This window comes from Dama dama, chromosome 9, assembly GCF_033118175.1.
Source record: "Dama dama isolate Ldn47 chromosome 9, ASM3311817v1, whole genome shotgun sequence".
Lineage (NCBI taxonomy): Eukaryota > Metazoa > Chordata > Mammalia > Artiodactyla > Cervidae > Dama > Dama dama.
The window spans coordinates 82060476-82075520 of record NC_083689.1 but is presented as its reverse complement, the minus strand read 5'-3'; the positions used below and the strand labels follow the sequence as shown (position 1 = coordinate 82075520).

At 35.8% G+C, this 15045-nt stretch overlaps 1 protein-coding gene across 9 annotated transcripts in view; it reads right to left on the bottom strand.

Annotated features, from left to right (window-relative positions):
- Positions 1-1539: 1539 nt before the first annotated feature.
- Positions 1540-15045, bottom strand: part of ZFYVE16 (zinc finger FYVE-type containing 16) — a 57641-nt gene continuing 44135 nt past the window's right edge. For 8 of the 9 annotated variants that reach the window (XM_061151912.1, XM_061151911.1, XM_061151910.1 and 5 more), the window contains 4 exons: positions 9062-9224; positions 7359-7464; positions 6253-6420; positions 1540-3516 (listed from right to left, as the gene is read on the bottom strand). In XM_061151912.1, the coding sequence (XP_061007895.1) occupies positions 3352-3516; positions 6253-6420; positions 7359-7464; positions 9062-9224 (602 nt within the window). In that variant the 3' untranslated portion in view covers positions 1540-3351. Of the gene's footprint in view, positions 3517-6252; positions 6421-7358; positions 7465-9061; positions 9225-15045 lie in introns of those variants that run through there. The other variant, XM_061151917.1, reaches the window with a different exon arrangement.

Below are 15045 nucleotides of genomic sequence, written 5' to 3'. Positions count from 1 at the left end.
AAAAACAAAAAAACAATGTGTCAATTAAGTGGTAACAGATAAATTTAGATGGTGAGGCTTAGTATTAAGAAAAAAAAAAAATAAAGGTTTTAAATATAGCTCAAATAAAAAATAACCCTGCAAGTATTTTTGTAAAAATTTGTTATGAGAAAAATAGTCCTCCTACTGAAACATATGGTCATAATCCCAATAATGGATATTCTTCTTGCCTTTCTGCAATTAAGATTGCTTTTATCAATCAAATAGTAGTTTGAGAAGCAGTGAAACTTTTTTAAGATAGAAGCCACATAACTTTTCTAAGTAGAAGCCACATAATCAAAAGTAACTGAGGAGATGACACTGAGTTCTTCAGTGTAAACAGCACACTATATTTTGTATAAAAAATGAGGGGGAAAAAATAAAAATATATATTCCTATTTGCTTCTACTGTACCTAAACCTTGGGAAGATACACAATAATAAAAATCACTTCTTATTGAGATTGGAGAGTGAGAAAAACAAGATAGATGCATACAAAGTCGGCAGGAAAACTTATATTGGTAAGTTTTTAACATTTCTGATTTTTTAACGTTTATATATTATGTATGAACCATTATTTTAACCACAAAAGAATAAATTAAAACCTAGGATTGTTCAGAGGTTTCTGGTTTATTTCAAGATATTTTCTTTTAAAACTTGAGTCAAGTTATCAAAGTTATGCTTGCTATTAAAAAAAACCTTGTATTCTTATAAAACAATATTTAAATCTAGGCTGTTGAAACACCATAGTCAGGCTACTCCTTTTATGATTAAATTATAAGGAAAGATATTCCCACAACACAGAAGACTCTTTAAATTGCCTTAAGAGGGAAAATTCAATGTTTTGACATATTATCTACTCTTCAGATGCTCACCTCTTGCCAAGGCAAGTTTAATGCCCATGCCTTCTCATTTTTTGGTACAGCTATCCTCCTGGATTGTTTTCCAACAAGTTACTCAAAAGTCATATTGCTATTTTAGCAAATTACTTTTTCTTTGTTAACTATCTGCTTTACATATTCATCTCCAAGAGGGAAAGAACTAGTTTATTCATCTTTCAATCAATGAAGCTTAATAAAGTGCTCTGTGTATAGCAAGCATATAGACACAGAAAGTCTGCCAGATGGCTGCAAAAAACAAATGGGCTAAATTTTCCTTCGTATTTCAAAATTCAGAGAAAAACAGTACTCTTAAAAGGCATAGACCAAAAATAGATCATTGTAGACTGAGTACAAAGAACCATTCTATTTCTTCATCTTTAAAAAAATTAAAATTTTAAATTAAGTATCAGTGAAGAACATGACAAATGCATTCAGAAACATTTATCTACAAAGAATACTTTAGTGCCTCCAAAGATACAATAACTCCAATTTTTATTAAATGTAAAAACTTTATGGGAACAAATCCAAAGCCATCCCATCATGGGAAGAGCCCTCTACCTTCTGGTCTGGTTATTTTAAAGTAAATTCAGTATTCATAGACTGTATAGTTAACTTACACTGTAAAGTAAACAACAAATATATAAAGAAAACAAATTGAGTTTAATATGCATTTGTTTTTATCTTATATGATGTCAACAAATTTCACAAGTTATTACATGTTATTTAATATCTGCAACATTTTACATTGTTTATGAAGTAGTTACTTCCAGAAGACTGATATTTTCCTTCATGCCATGTCTTTGGCTAGTACTACAGATATGATTTAGTAGGAACCATATGACCAAACTGATTCAAATTTTGTCTTTCCTAGCCTGAGACCTAAGATCCTGAGTTATTACAACCCTGACTTTGTCTTCAAGTTGAGATGCTTCATAGATCTTTTCTTAAAACAGGGCAGACGTGTGCATGTGGTTCTGCCTTGGCCTGGGAGTGTGGGCCCCCTAGCTGGCCCCCAGGCTCAGGGGCAAGGGCCCTGAGAAAGGACCACCCCGAAGCGCTTTTCTCCCGGGCCTGGGAGCAGAGTGCACGGGATGCGGGGAAAGCGGGCCTCCCTCAGGGAGGGAGCTTTTCTTTAAACAGCTTTTCTTTAAACTTTTCTTAAAACAGGGCTATTTAGTGTAGTTTCCTTTTCGTGAGACATAGGAGTGTTTCTGATACAAAAACATATATATTCCACATAAGAATTAAAAAACATTAAAATAATGATTATATTTTATATAACTTAAATGACAGGATTAACTAAAATATGATTTTTTAAAAACACAATGAACTTTAAAATTTTTTTGCTATTTGAAGTAAAGAAGAAAGTTTTGTAACAGTTTCAGATACATAGACTTTAACTTATGTTAGTATCCTGTTATAAAAAATAATTACCATATAAAGAATTTAAAGTATGCAAAAGTAAGTAGTTCATTTAAATTTATATTTAATACATTGGTGTCAATGAAAATATGCAGACTTGCCAAGAAACTTCTAAGATTTCAAGGAGAAGTTAAAAAAACACCTGTTTCAGGCTTCATTTATTGCTACATAATGACTACTTCAAGGGTCATCTGGCCTGTCGTCAATCACTCTCAGAAGTGGTATATACAGTGGTATACTTTGGGAGGAAAGGAGGAAAAATAAAGCAATGCAATACAAAAATATCACCTGTTTATAAATTATTAAAGATTTATAAAACACATACCAAATCACATGTCCTCGCTATAAAAACAATATACTTAAATATAGAAGCACAAAATCCTGAAGCACCCACAATTATTTTAAGAATACCCATTTAATCAACAGAAAGTCATATATATATATATAAAATAATAATTCAGAAAGAAAAAAGGCAAAATTCTGATTTTAATGCAAATAATCTGTTTATCTAATCATGGAGGTAGGTCTCCACTCCAATTAAACAAATAAGCTAATCTGCCTTATTCAAAGAATTATCATATATGTCTAAGATCTGGAAACTGGTCTGTGCCACTGAAATACATTTTTAACAGACTTTAGAAACCAGTAATTTAACTGGCATATAAACAAAACAGGTATTTCCCTCATAAGGTTACATCTGAAAGGAGCCTTCACTAAAATCGTTCTTGGCATAAAAGTGCAGATACTTTGGCTTTAGCATTTAAACAACACAGTAAATGCTACAAATTTCTTAAGGACAAAAGAAATCTGTCTTTTCCAGTAAAGCTTCAAAAACTGTGGATCTCTTCAGTTTTTTTGAGATTTAAATATTGTGCTAATGAATTTTAAAAGATCATTACCTGCCTAAAAAGCAAAGTTTACAAGTTTCAAACATCAAACATATTTTCTTTTAGTGTTTGTGGCATTTCAGCCTTAGTGCTGGAGTTAGTTTTAACAAATCAATTTGTAATATATGATACGACTCAGTTCCTTCACTCAAAAAGATTTTCTATAATAAAAAATACTAATTCTATTTCTAACGGTAAACTAGTAGAGCTGGAGGTCCCACCATGGATCACAGGGATTAGAGCACTATCAAGATCATTTAGATAATGCTGAGGAAGAAGTCGGCCTTCAGATCCTGCCTGAAATTCAACCTGGGAAAAAAAAAATCTTGGTAAGTCAATCCTACAAAGCGAGCAATCTTGTTTTAGTTCACCAGATAAATATAAAATAAACTATTTAAGAGTATCATTCTATTTAAGCATGTCAATACTTCATATTTTCATTCATAAAATAATGTTTTACATTCTCTTTTATTTCCCCATCTACTACATAAATTATAATTGTCCCTCCCACAGATATTAGGAAAATAAAATTGCCCGCACTTTACTTTAGGTCTCTCCTCTATGAACATGTAAAACACACGGTGGACCAAGGTTTTGAATAATTATCAGTACGACTTAAGTAAAAACCCCATGGTATTTTTAAAAAGATCTGCTTAAAAATATTTTTAATTTGTTGTAAAATAATATTTGAATTGAATTTTGCTGGTGAAAATTACATTTTAATACATATGACTAAAAAAATTAACAGTAATTACTTAAATAATTATCAGATGCTTCCTTGAAAAAGGAACTTTTAATAGATAAAAATATAAGTTCTTTTTTCCAATAAGAACTGTAACACATCCTGCCTAAAGAAAAGCAAACCTTTAGCATATGAAATTATTCATGTTAAGACTGACCATTCTGGGACTTCCCTGGCAGTTCAGTGGTTAAGATTCCACTCTTCCACTGCAAGGGACATGGGCTGTATCCCGGGCTGGGGAACTAAGATACCACATGCTGCACCGCACAGCCAAAAAAAGAGAAAAAGATTGACTGTTCTAATGAAAAACCTGGAGTGAAATCTATTATACTGGATGTTGGAAGCAGCTAAAAATGTACATTAAAATACTACTGGAGTACAATTTTTTAACCTAGTAAATTGGTAAAGTTCAAAAATTGGATTATATACAGCTTTGACAAGAATGTGAGAGAAAGAATACTATCATAAATTGTGGCAGAAGTATAAATTGTCATAACCTCTATTTGAGACAATATGGTAATATCTACTGACTACATACTTGGACCTGGGAGTTCCAGGAATGTTATATACTCATGTTAAGCAAAAGCAAATATTGTGGATACCTTAAATATCAAGCAGTACATACCAAACATGCATAAGAACTAAATAAATTATGGTACATTTATATAGTCAACTACTACTATGCAACTTTTAAAAAGAGTGTGTAATTAATATGAAATCTCCCTAAGATATAAGTTAAAGCACTGCTTTTTAAAAAAAAGTGAAAAGAGTAGAACAAAAAGGACATACAAATTTACTTGCTCATACATGTAAATTACAAAGAATACACAGAAATGGATAACATCTGACTGCCTGACTAGGAAGGAAGGATGAAGCAGAGTATGGAAGTGGACTAAAGTGTTAGGAGTCAGGGCAGGAAGGAGGTCTTTCCAGGGCTATTATCTCAGCAACTCTATTGAAACCATTTACATTGTAGCCTGGAGTTAGTACCTCTAGAGGTCATCAAATAAGAGAATTGTGTGAATGCTGCTCTCTGAAAATGTTTAATGAGGTGGCCCTTATATATATATATATATACACACACTTATGAGATAATACCCCTGGAAACTCCTGCTCAGGATCCTACCAGACCTTGCCCTATGTACGTCTTCATCTGTGTATCCTTTAATGAATTTACAAACACAAGCAAATGTTTCCCTGAGTTCTGTCAGTCGCTCTAGCAAATTAATTAAACCCAAGGAGGAGGGGGGGTCATTGGAATTTCTGATCATAACTGGTTGGTCAAAGGCACAGGTGATGACTGTGACTGGCATATGAAGTAGGGGAGGAGGCAGTCTGGTAAGACCTGGAGGTTCTGATGCTATCTCTGGGTGAAAAAGTGACAGTTATGTCATATTCTTTGTGACCCCATGGACCACAGCCCACTAGGCTCCTGTCCATGATCCAGATTTCCCAAGCAAGAATACTGGAGTGGGTAGCCATTCCCTTCCCCAGGGAGGGGTCTTCTCAACCCAGGGATCAAACCCAATTCTCCTGCTTTGCAGGCAGATTCTTTATCAAGGAAGTCCTTTACCAGGGAAGTCTTTTACCAGCGAAGTCCCTCTCTGCATAGATCAGTCAAAATTAAGTTGAATTCTTAAGATACCCTGCTTGTGTCTGAGAATTGCTTATTGGTGTGGGGGAAAGCCTCTACACATCTGGTGACCAAAAGTGTTTTCTGTGACTAGTTAAAAGAGACAGACTGGAAAGAAAGAGTAGGGAAGAAATAGGTTTTTCCCTACACAGGAGGAAAAAACTGAAATTTCCCCCTTTTTAACACTTTTATTAGACTTTCATGATTTTAAATCATATAAATATAGAATCTAACAAGCATAATTTAAAAACCTACTTATCAAGCAGGAATGTTGTAACGCAGGGATGAGTAAGCTATGGCCTGTAGTCGATGTGGCCCACCCACTGTTTTTGAAAACAAACTTTAACTGGAACACAGCTAAGTTTGTTTATATACTGTCTATAGCTGCTTTCACACTGCAATGGCAGAGTTAAGTAGCTGTGAAAGAAAACAGATAGCCCAACAATGCCTAAATTATTTACTGTCTGGCCTTTTACCAAAAAAAAAAACTTCATGGGCCCCTGCTGTGGACAGTAAAGGAGACGATGTACATGAAGTACATACCAAATATTAATGTTCAACAAATACTAGTTCTCTCCAGTCATCCCAAAGTAAAAGGTTAAAAAAACTTTTGATTATTTTAATATAAGATATATTCAGTTCAGAAATACATCAGAAAAACATGTCTCACCATATCAGTGTCAATGGAAACTCTGAGGCCAATTTTATTCATCCCATTACTCTTTAGAGTTTTCAAGTGAGGGCATAGTGCAGCACTACAAGCCATGGCGATTTCTTTTGCAAACTGGTAACGAGCTGCTGAAATAGATAAATCCTGGTCCTTTAGAAAGTAGAATACCTGAAATATATTCAGTTAGGAAACAAGTCATGATTAAGACTAAAAGTAGCTTTAAAAATGCAATTGCTAATTTCAATTCAACTTTATGAATAAAATTCCAAGGTTAGTGCCATGAAATTCACTAGTTAAGAACATTCTCTATATTTGGGCTGATCTATAAGTAAAAACTTAAACCAAAGGTTAGGGGATACAGGAATGACTTAGCTGTTTTTACCTAAAGTTAACTTGTAGCAACAAAAGCTTTGTTAACTCAGTTTAAAAAAGAGTATTAAAAAAAAAAAAAAAAGAGTATTAATGAGTCCATCCTACAAAATACCCATCTTATAAAGACATCTTAATGAAGTTAAGATCAAACAAAGAAATAATGTTCTGTAATTTCGGTATCCTCTATAGTCTCTGTTTATCTTGTATGTACCTAAAATCACAAAGAATACCTAAGAAATTAGTAACACTGATTGACCCAAGAGGTAGAATGAGGGGGAATATGCAGGTAGACTAAGGGGCTGGGAAGCTATAGTTTCACATTATCTTTAATCATATTTTTAAAAATTGGAACAAGTAAAAATGACTTACATATGTGAATTCTGATTATAAACTGATATCTATAAAATATTTTATTTTTTGTAAAATAAGAGAAAAATGAAAACACTATGGTCAAATAACACATTACTGCACAAACAAAGATGGCACTGCTGCCAAAACTTAACTGTGAGCTGACAGGCTGTATCACCATATAATAAACTGAAATAATCCTATGGGGATCCAGATCCGGTGGATAAAAAGCAGTCTGGGGTGGAGATATGTGTGTCTCAAGGTGTAATGTAAAGTGTAATAAGCTGCACTGAAACATTCAGAAGTTGAGTACTGTGAAATCTCCAAGTTAACAAAAATATATCCAAACACAGCATGTAAACAGAAAGGATCATTTTCTAAGATACCTCAGTACACTTTACAATCTTCTCATCAGTTTCAAAATCTGCTTCCAGTTTTATTTTTTCACTTGGAAATCCCTGTAATGATATTCCATCCACTGAACTAATAACACTGCAGAAACAATGTAATAGAATTATTAACCAAAGTGCTTTCTATGAAGTGAATTATAAGACTTGAACAAATGGAATAAGGATAAAAATTATGAAAGCTATTAATTTAAAGTAGCAGTTAAAACATCTCAACTACAGACAAAATAATTAAAACTGTAGTTCACATTCATTTACCAAGATTTTTTAAATTGTGTAGCAAATTATATCTACTTTTTCAAATGCCCAATTCAGACCTAAGGTTTAAAATACCTTAAATAGTCTCCTAACAGAAAAGCTATCTTATGTATTTCAAAAACTCTATTTTGGAATCCTTCAGCATTAGCCCTCTTCTGTTTTTGCTCCAGATCCCTTAGCCAGTCTCCAAAAAAAGAAAGAAAATGGGTAACTGAAGAAAAGAGGGAATGGCATTAATATTCTATAAGGTCTCTAATGTAAACATATATTATTGAATTCAGTTGTTTGTATTTACAATGGATCAACGTAATACAGAATAAACATCCAAAGGATTCCATTACTTACAAAAAATAATTGTGGGAATAAAACCACCATATGACCGAGCAATCCCACTCCTAGGCATATACCCTGAGGAAACCAAAACTGAAAAAGACACATGTACCCCACTGTTCATTACAGCACTATTTACAATAGCTAGACCATGGAAGCAACCTAGATGTCCATCGACAGGTGAATGGATGAAAAAGTTGTGGTACATAAACACAATGGAATATTACTCAGCCATAAAAAGGAACACATTTGAGTCAGTCCAAATGAGGTAGATGAACCTAGAACCTTTTATACAGATTGAACTACGTCAGAAAGAGAAAGATAAATATTGTATTCTAACACATGTATACAAAATCTAGAAAAATGGTACTGAAGAATTGATTTAAAGGGCAGCAATGGAGAAACAGACATAGAGAATAGACTTATGGACATGGGGAGAGGGGAGGAGAGGGTGAGATGTATGGAAAGAGTAACATGGAAACGTACATTACCGTATGTAAAATAGAGAGCCAACAGGAATTTGCTGTTTGGCTCTGGAAACTCAAACAGGGGCTCTGTATCAACCTAGAGGGGTGGGATGGGGAGGGAAGTTGAAAACGAAGGGGATATATGTATACCTATGGCTGATTCATGTTGAGGTTTGACAGAAAACAACAAAATTCTATGAAGCAATTATCCCTCAATTAAAAAAATTAATTAAAAAATTGTGAAATAATTTCACCGAAATACATATCTGGTATATAAGAGGTAGTCTGAGGTGAAAATAGGTATGTGTCTCAAGTACCATATGGGAGACAAAGTAGCTTGTCTTTCTCAGACTTGGCATAAAGCCTATAGTGCTACACAGTGCACATTGTATCACTGGCCCCCTCCCAAACTGACCACCCTTTAATAATTTACAGCATCCTAGATAAAGAAATACACATGATGCTGGTTAGGTACATTTCTGGAAAAAATACTGCATTTAGTAATGAAAGTATATGCATTTAAATTAATGGTATAATTCTATATTTATATTTAATTTTGTTAACAGCATGTTTTTATCCTTTCTCCTCCATCAAATCAGTTACATTTTGATAACAAAAAATGCCTACCCTTTGTTTCCTTTTTCTTCAGAATCTACCCAGCAGATGTCCACATATTCTCTCATGTCCACAGCATCAACTTTCCCACATGTAATTTTAAAGTCTTTTTGTTCTCGTAAAGCTAGCCGCAAGCCATCCATAGTCTCTGGAGTTATTTGTACCATTAAGCCATCTAAAAATGAGAGTTATATTTCACATTTCTTTTACTAAATATAAATTTATATGTCTATGCCATAAATTTTGCCATCAAAATATGTTCCACAAAAGTTTTAAATCATATTTTAAATCATTTTGATGATTGTTTTCTGTCAGAAAACATCTCTGGACGACAGGAAGCACAATAGCAAGGTTCCTACAGGAATATTCAATACGTGAGCCCACAACTGTCCAAGCTCTCTAAGGACAACTTCTGCATGGTTACCATTAAACTTACAATGGCCTTTCTGGGCTGAGAAGTCAAAGATAAGGGTTTAGGGAAGACTGAAGTCTGTGGTCAAGACACTAAAAAGGGGAGCACCTGGAGATTGTGTTCAAGGGTCTCTTTGAGTCCGCGGACTGAAACTGAGGACACAATAGTGACCCTGGATGAGGCCCAAGAGAAAACAGCTATTATACAGTTGGGAACAGAACAGAGATACTAGAATTCAAACAATGTTAGGAGATATTGGTAGTCTCAGTTCAGTTCAGTTCAGTCACTCAGTCGGGTCCAACTCTTTGTTACCCCATGAACCACAGCATGCCAGGCCTCCCTGTCCATCATCAACTCCTAGAGTTTACCCAAACTCATGTCCATCGAGTCGGTGATGCCATCCAACCATTTCATCCTCTGTTGTCCCCTTCTCCTGCCCTCAATCTTTCCGAACATCAGGGTCTTTTCCAATGAGTCAGCTCTTCACATCAGGTGGTCAAAGTACTGCAGTTTCAGTTTCAACATCAGTCCTTCCAATGAACACCCAGGACTGATCTCCTTTAGGATGGACTGGCTGGATTTCCTTGCAGCCCAAGGGACTCTCAAGAGTCTTCCCCAACACCACAGTTCAAAAACATCAATTCTCTGGTGCTTAGCTTGCTTTATAGTCCAACTCTCACATCCATACATGACCACTGGAAAAACCATAGCCTTGACTAGACGGACCTTTGTTGGCAAAGTTATGTCTCTGCTTTTTAACATGCTGTCTAGGTTGTCATAACTTTCCTTCCAAGGAGTAAGCGTCTTTTAATTTCATGGCTGCAGTCACCATCTGCAGTGATTCTGGAACCCAGAAAAATAGTCAGCCACTGTTTCCCCATCTCTCTGCCATGAAGTGATGGGACCGGATGCCGTGATCTTACTTTTCTGAATGTTGAGCCTTAAGCCAATTTTTTCACTCTCCTCTTTCACTTTCATCAAGAGGCTCTTTGGTTCTTCTTCACTTTTTGCCATAAGGGTGGTGTCATCTTCGTATCTGAGGTTATTGATATTTCTCCCTGCAATCTTGATTCCAGCTTGTGCTTCATCCAGCCCAGCGTTTCTCATGATGTACTCTGAGAAACTCATATAAGTTAAATAAGCAGGGTGACAATATATAGCCTTGATGTACTCCTTTTCCTATTTGGAACCAGTCTGTTGTTCCATGTCCAGTTCTAACTGTTGCTTCACGTCCTGAATACGAGTTTCTCAAGAGGCAGGTCAGGTGGTCTGGCATTCCCATCTCTTTCAGAATTTTCCACAGTTTATTGTGATCCACACAGTCAAAGGCCATGGCATAGTCAATAAAGCAGAAATAGATGTTTTTCTGGAACTCTCTTGCTTTTTTGATGATCCAGCAGATGTTGGCAATTTGATCTCTGGTTCCTCTGCCTTTTCTAAAACCAGCTTGAACATTGGTAGTCTAGACCAACCAAAATAGACAATAGAACCTCATTAACCTGAACTATGAGCCAAGAGAGAGCCCTTACAAAATCTACAAGCAAAAGAGATTTTGAAAATGAGTCCTGCCAGACTGTAAATACCTTAGGATATCCACAGACCCATCTATTACAAAAATACAAAATAAAGACTACACAGGCTTAAGATAAACAGACATGAAAATGCCAGCTTAAATATAAATAAGCCTTCTTCAGCAAAAGCTAACAACCTAAAGTCTCTTGAGCATATCTATGACAGTACATAATAAAAAATTACCAGACAGTGACAGGACACTGTGAGCCCCTGTAAAACTGGAAGGACTGATACTGAAGCTGAAACTCCAATACTCTGGCCCCCTGATGCGAAGAACTGATTCACTAGAAAAGACCTTGATGCTGGGAAAGACTGAAGGTGGGAGAAGAAGGGGACCAAAGAGGATGAGATGGTTGGATGGCATCACTGACTTGATGGACTTGAGTTTGAGCAAGCTCCGGGAGTTGGTGATGGACAGGGAGGCCTGGCGTGCTGCAGTCCATGGAGTTGAAAAGAGTACGACACAACTGAGCAACGGAACTGAAAAAACTGAAATTAACCATAAGATGGCCAAAACATTGGATTAAATACAAAAAAAACTTTAAAATACTGAAATATCTGTTCTAAAATATTCAAACACCTAAAGAAAAATACATTCAAAGAATGGAAAAGCAAATATCAGCTAAATGAATAAACAGATTTTTTTACAATCTTAATGGAGAAATAGAAACTGGGAAACCCTCCCTCCAAATTCTAGAACTTTATAGTCCAACTGAAATAGAAACCTTAATGGACAGGTTTAATAGTACATTGAACACCATGGAATATTACTCAGCTGTTAAAAAGAATTCTTTTGAATCAGTTCTAATGAGATGGATGAAACTGGAGCCCATTATACAGAGTGAAGTAAGCCAGAAAGATAAAGAACATTACAGCATACTAACACATATATATGGAATTTAGAAAGATGGTAATGATAACCCTATATGCAAAACAGAAAAAGAGACACAGAAGTACAGAACAGACTTTTGAACTCTGTGGGAGAAGGTGAGGGTGGGATGTTTCGAAAGAACAGCATGTATATTATCTATAGTGAAACAGATCACCAGCCCAGGTGGGATGCATGAGACAAGTGCTCAGGCCTGGTGCACTGGGAAGACCCAGAGGAATTGGGTGGAGAGGGAGGCGGGAGGGGGGATCGGGATGGGGAATACATGTAACTCCACGGCTGATTCATATCAATGCATGACAAAACCCACTGAAATGTTGTGAAGTGATTGGCCTCCAACTAAAAAAAAAAAGTACATTGAAGATGGCAAAAGAAAGAATCAGAGAATATAAAGGTCAACAAATATGATCAAATCTGAAGAACCCAGAGAAAAAAGAGGAAAAAAAAAAGAGCATCAAAGACGTGTGTGTGTGTTGTGTGTGTGTGTGTGTGTGTGTGTGTGTGTGTGTGTGTGTGTGTGTGTGTGAGTCGCCTGGTCATGTCCAACTCTTTGTGACTTATGGACTGTATGTAGTCCACCAGGCTCTTCTGTCCATGGGATCTCCAAGCAAGAATACTGGAGTGGGTTGCTATTTCCTGCTCTACACGATGATACAAAACAGCCTAACATAGATATGGATATACATATACATATACATAGATATATATCTCCCAGAAGGAGAAGAAAGATCAGAACATTTTTTAAAATGGTTATGAAATTCCCCAAATGTAATGAAAAATATTGACACACACATCAAAAGAGCACAACAAACACCAAACATGGAGCTCAATAAATGCCAAACAGGATAAATACAAAGAAAACCACATTGAGGCACATCACAGTAAAACTGGTGAAAAACCAAAGATAGAGGCTATCCTGAAAACAGATGAGAAAAAGGGCATATTAAATACAAGGAAAAATTTTAAAATTATGCTGAAGCTGAAACTCCAATACCTTGGCCACCTGGTGCGAAGAACTGACTCATCTGAAAAGACCCTGATGCTGGGAAAGATTGAAGGCGGGAGGAGAAGGGGACGACAAAGGAGGAGATGGTTGGATTGCATCACCGACTCAATGGACATGAGTTTGAGTAAACTCCGGGAGTTGATGATGGACAGAGAGGCCTGGTGTACTGCAGACCACAGGGTTGCAAAGAGTCGGACACAACTGACCAACTGAACTGATTACTGTCTTCACTAGAAACAATGAAGGCCAAAAAACAAAGAAGTGACATCTTTAAAGAAAATAAGACTTTCAAAGCAGAATTTTATATCTAGGAAAAATACCCTTAAAAAATGAGAATGAAGTAAAAACAGTTTCAGAAAAATGAAAGGTAGACAACTTTAGATAAATGAAAGCCTGCCAATTTGTATTACAAAAAATACTAAAGATTTCTGGTGTCTGCTCCAACATGTAAAGAGTGTGGAAACTGTCAGTTCCACCTTTACAATAAGAAAAAAGCTGAAAAATAAATACTAGGAATAAACCTAACTTCTACTCAACATGGGCTTTCCTGGCAGCTCAGCTGGTAAAGAATCTGCGTGCAATGCAGGAGACCCTGGTTTGATTCCTGGGTCGGGAAGATCCACTGGAGAAGGGATAGGCTACCCACTCCAGTATTCTTGGGCTTCCCTGGTGGGTCAGTTGGTAAAGAATCCACCTGCAATGTGGGAGACCTGTGTTCGATCCCTGGGTTGGGAAGATCCCTTGGAGAAGGGAACGGCTACCCACTCCAGTATTCTGGCCCAGAAAGTCCCATGGACAGAGAAACCTGGTGGACTACATACAGTCCATGAGGTCGAAAAGAGTTGGACACGACTAAGTGACTTTGGGCTTCCCTTTTAGCTCAGAATTCCATGGACTGTATATCCATGGGGTCACAAAGAGTTGGACACAACTGAGAGAATTTGACTTCCAGTGACTTTCTACTCAATAGGATACTGGAAGTCCCAGCCACAGCAATCATACAAGAAAAATAATAAAGGGATAAAAATTGGAAGGAAAGAAGTAAAATACTGTCATTATATGCAGATAACATGATACTCAATATAGAAAATCCTAAAAACTCCACATAAAAACTATTAAGACTGATAAATGAATTCAACAAGGGACCAGGATACAAGATTACCATACAGAAATATGTTGCATTTCTTTAAACTATCAATGAAATATCAGAAAGTTTAAAAAAAAAAACCCTTCAAAAACTGCATTAAGAAAAATACCTATGAATAAACCTGAACAAGGAGGTGAAAGACTTATCCACTGAGAAGTATAAACATTGATACAGGAAACTGAAGATGATTCAAAGAAATTGAAAGATATTCCATGCTCTTGGACAAGAAGAATTAATATTGCTAAAACAGCCATACTATTCAAGGCAATCTACAGATTTAATGTGATCCCTACTAAATTACACATCACATTTCTCACAGAACTTTAACAAATAATCCTAAAATTTATATGGAATTTATATGGAATCACAAAAGACCAGAATTGTCAAAGAAATCCTGAAAAAAGAACAATCTTGAAAACAATCCTGAAAAAAAAACAATAAGCCTCCCAGACTTTAGACAATACTATAAAGCTACAGTAATCAAAACAATATGGTAATGGCACAAAAACAGATATATGGATCAAGAAAACAAAAGATAAGAGCCTAGAAATAAACCCACACACCTACAGTCAATTAATCTTTGACAAAGGAGGCAGGACTGTACAATGAAGAAAAGAGTTTCTTCAAGACACGGTGCTTGGAAAGCCAGACACCTCATGTAAATCAATGACACTAGAACACTCCCTCACACCATATGCAAAAATAAACTCAAAGTGGTTTGAAGACCTAAATATAAGACATGACACTATAAAAATCCTAGGAGAGAACACAGGCAAAACATTCTTAGACATAAATCATAGCAATCTTTTCTTAGGTCAGTCTGCCAAGACAAAAGAAAACAAAGCACAAATAAACAAACAGAACCTAATCAAATTCAAAAGTTTTTGCACAGCAGGGAAGCCATAGACAAAATGGAATGGGAGAAAATATTTACAAATGATGCAACTGTCAAAGGGTTAATTTCCAAAAT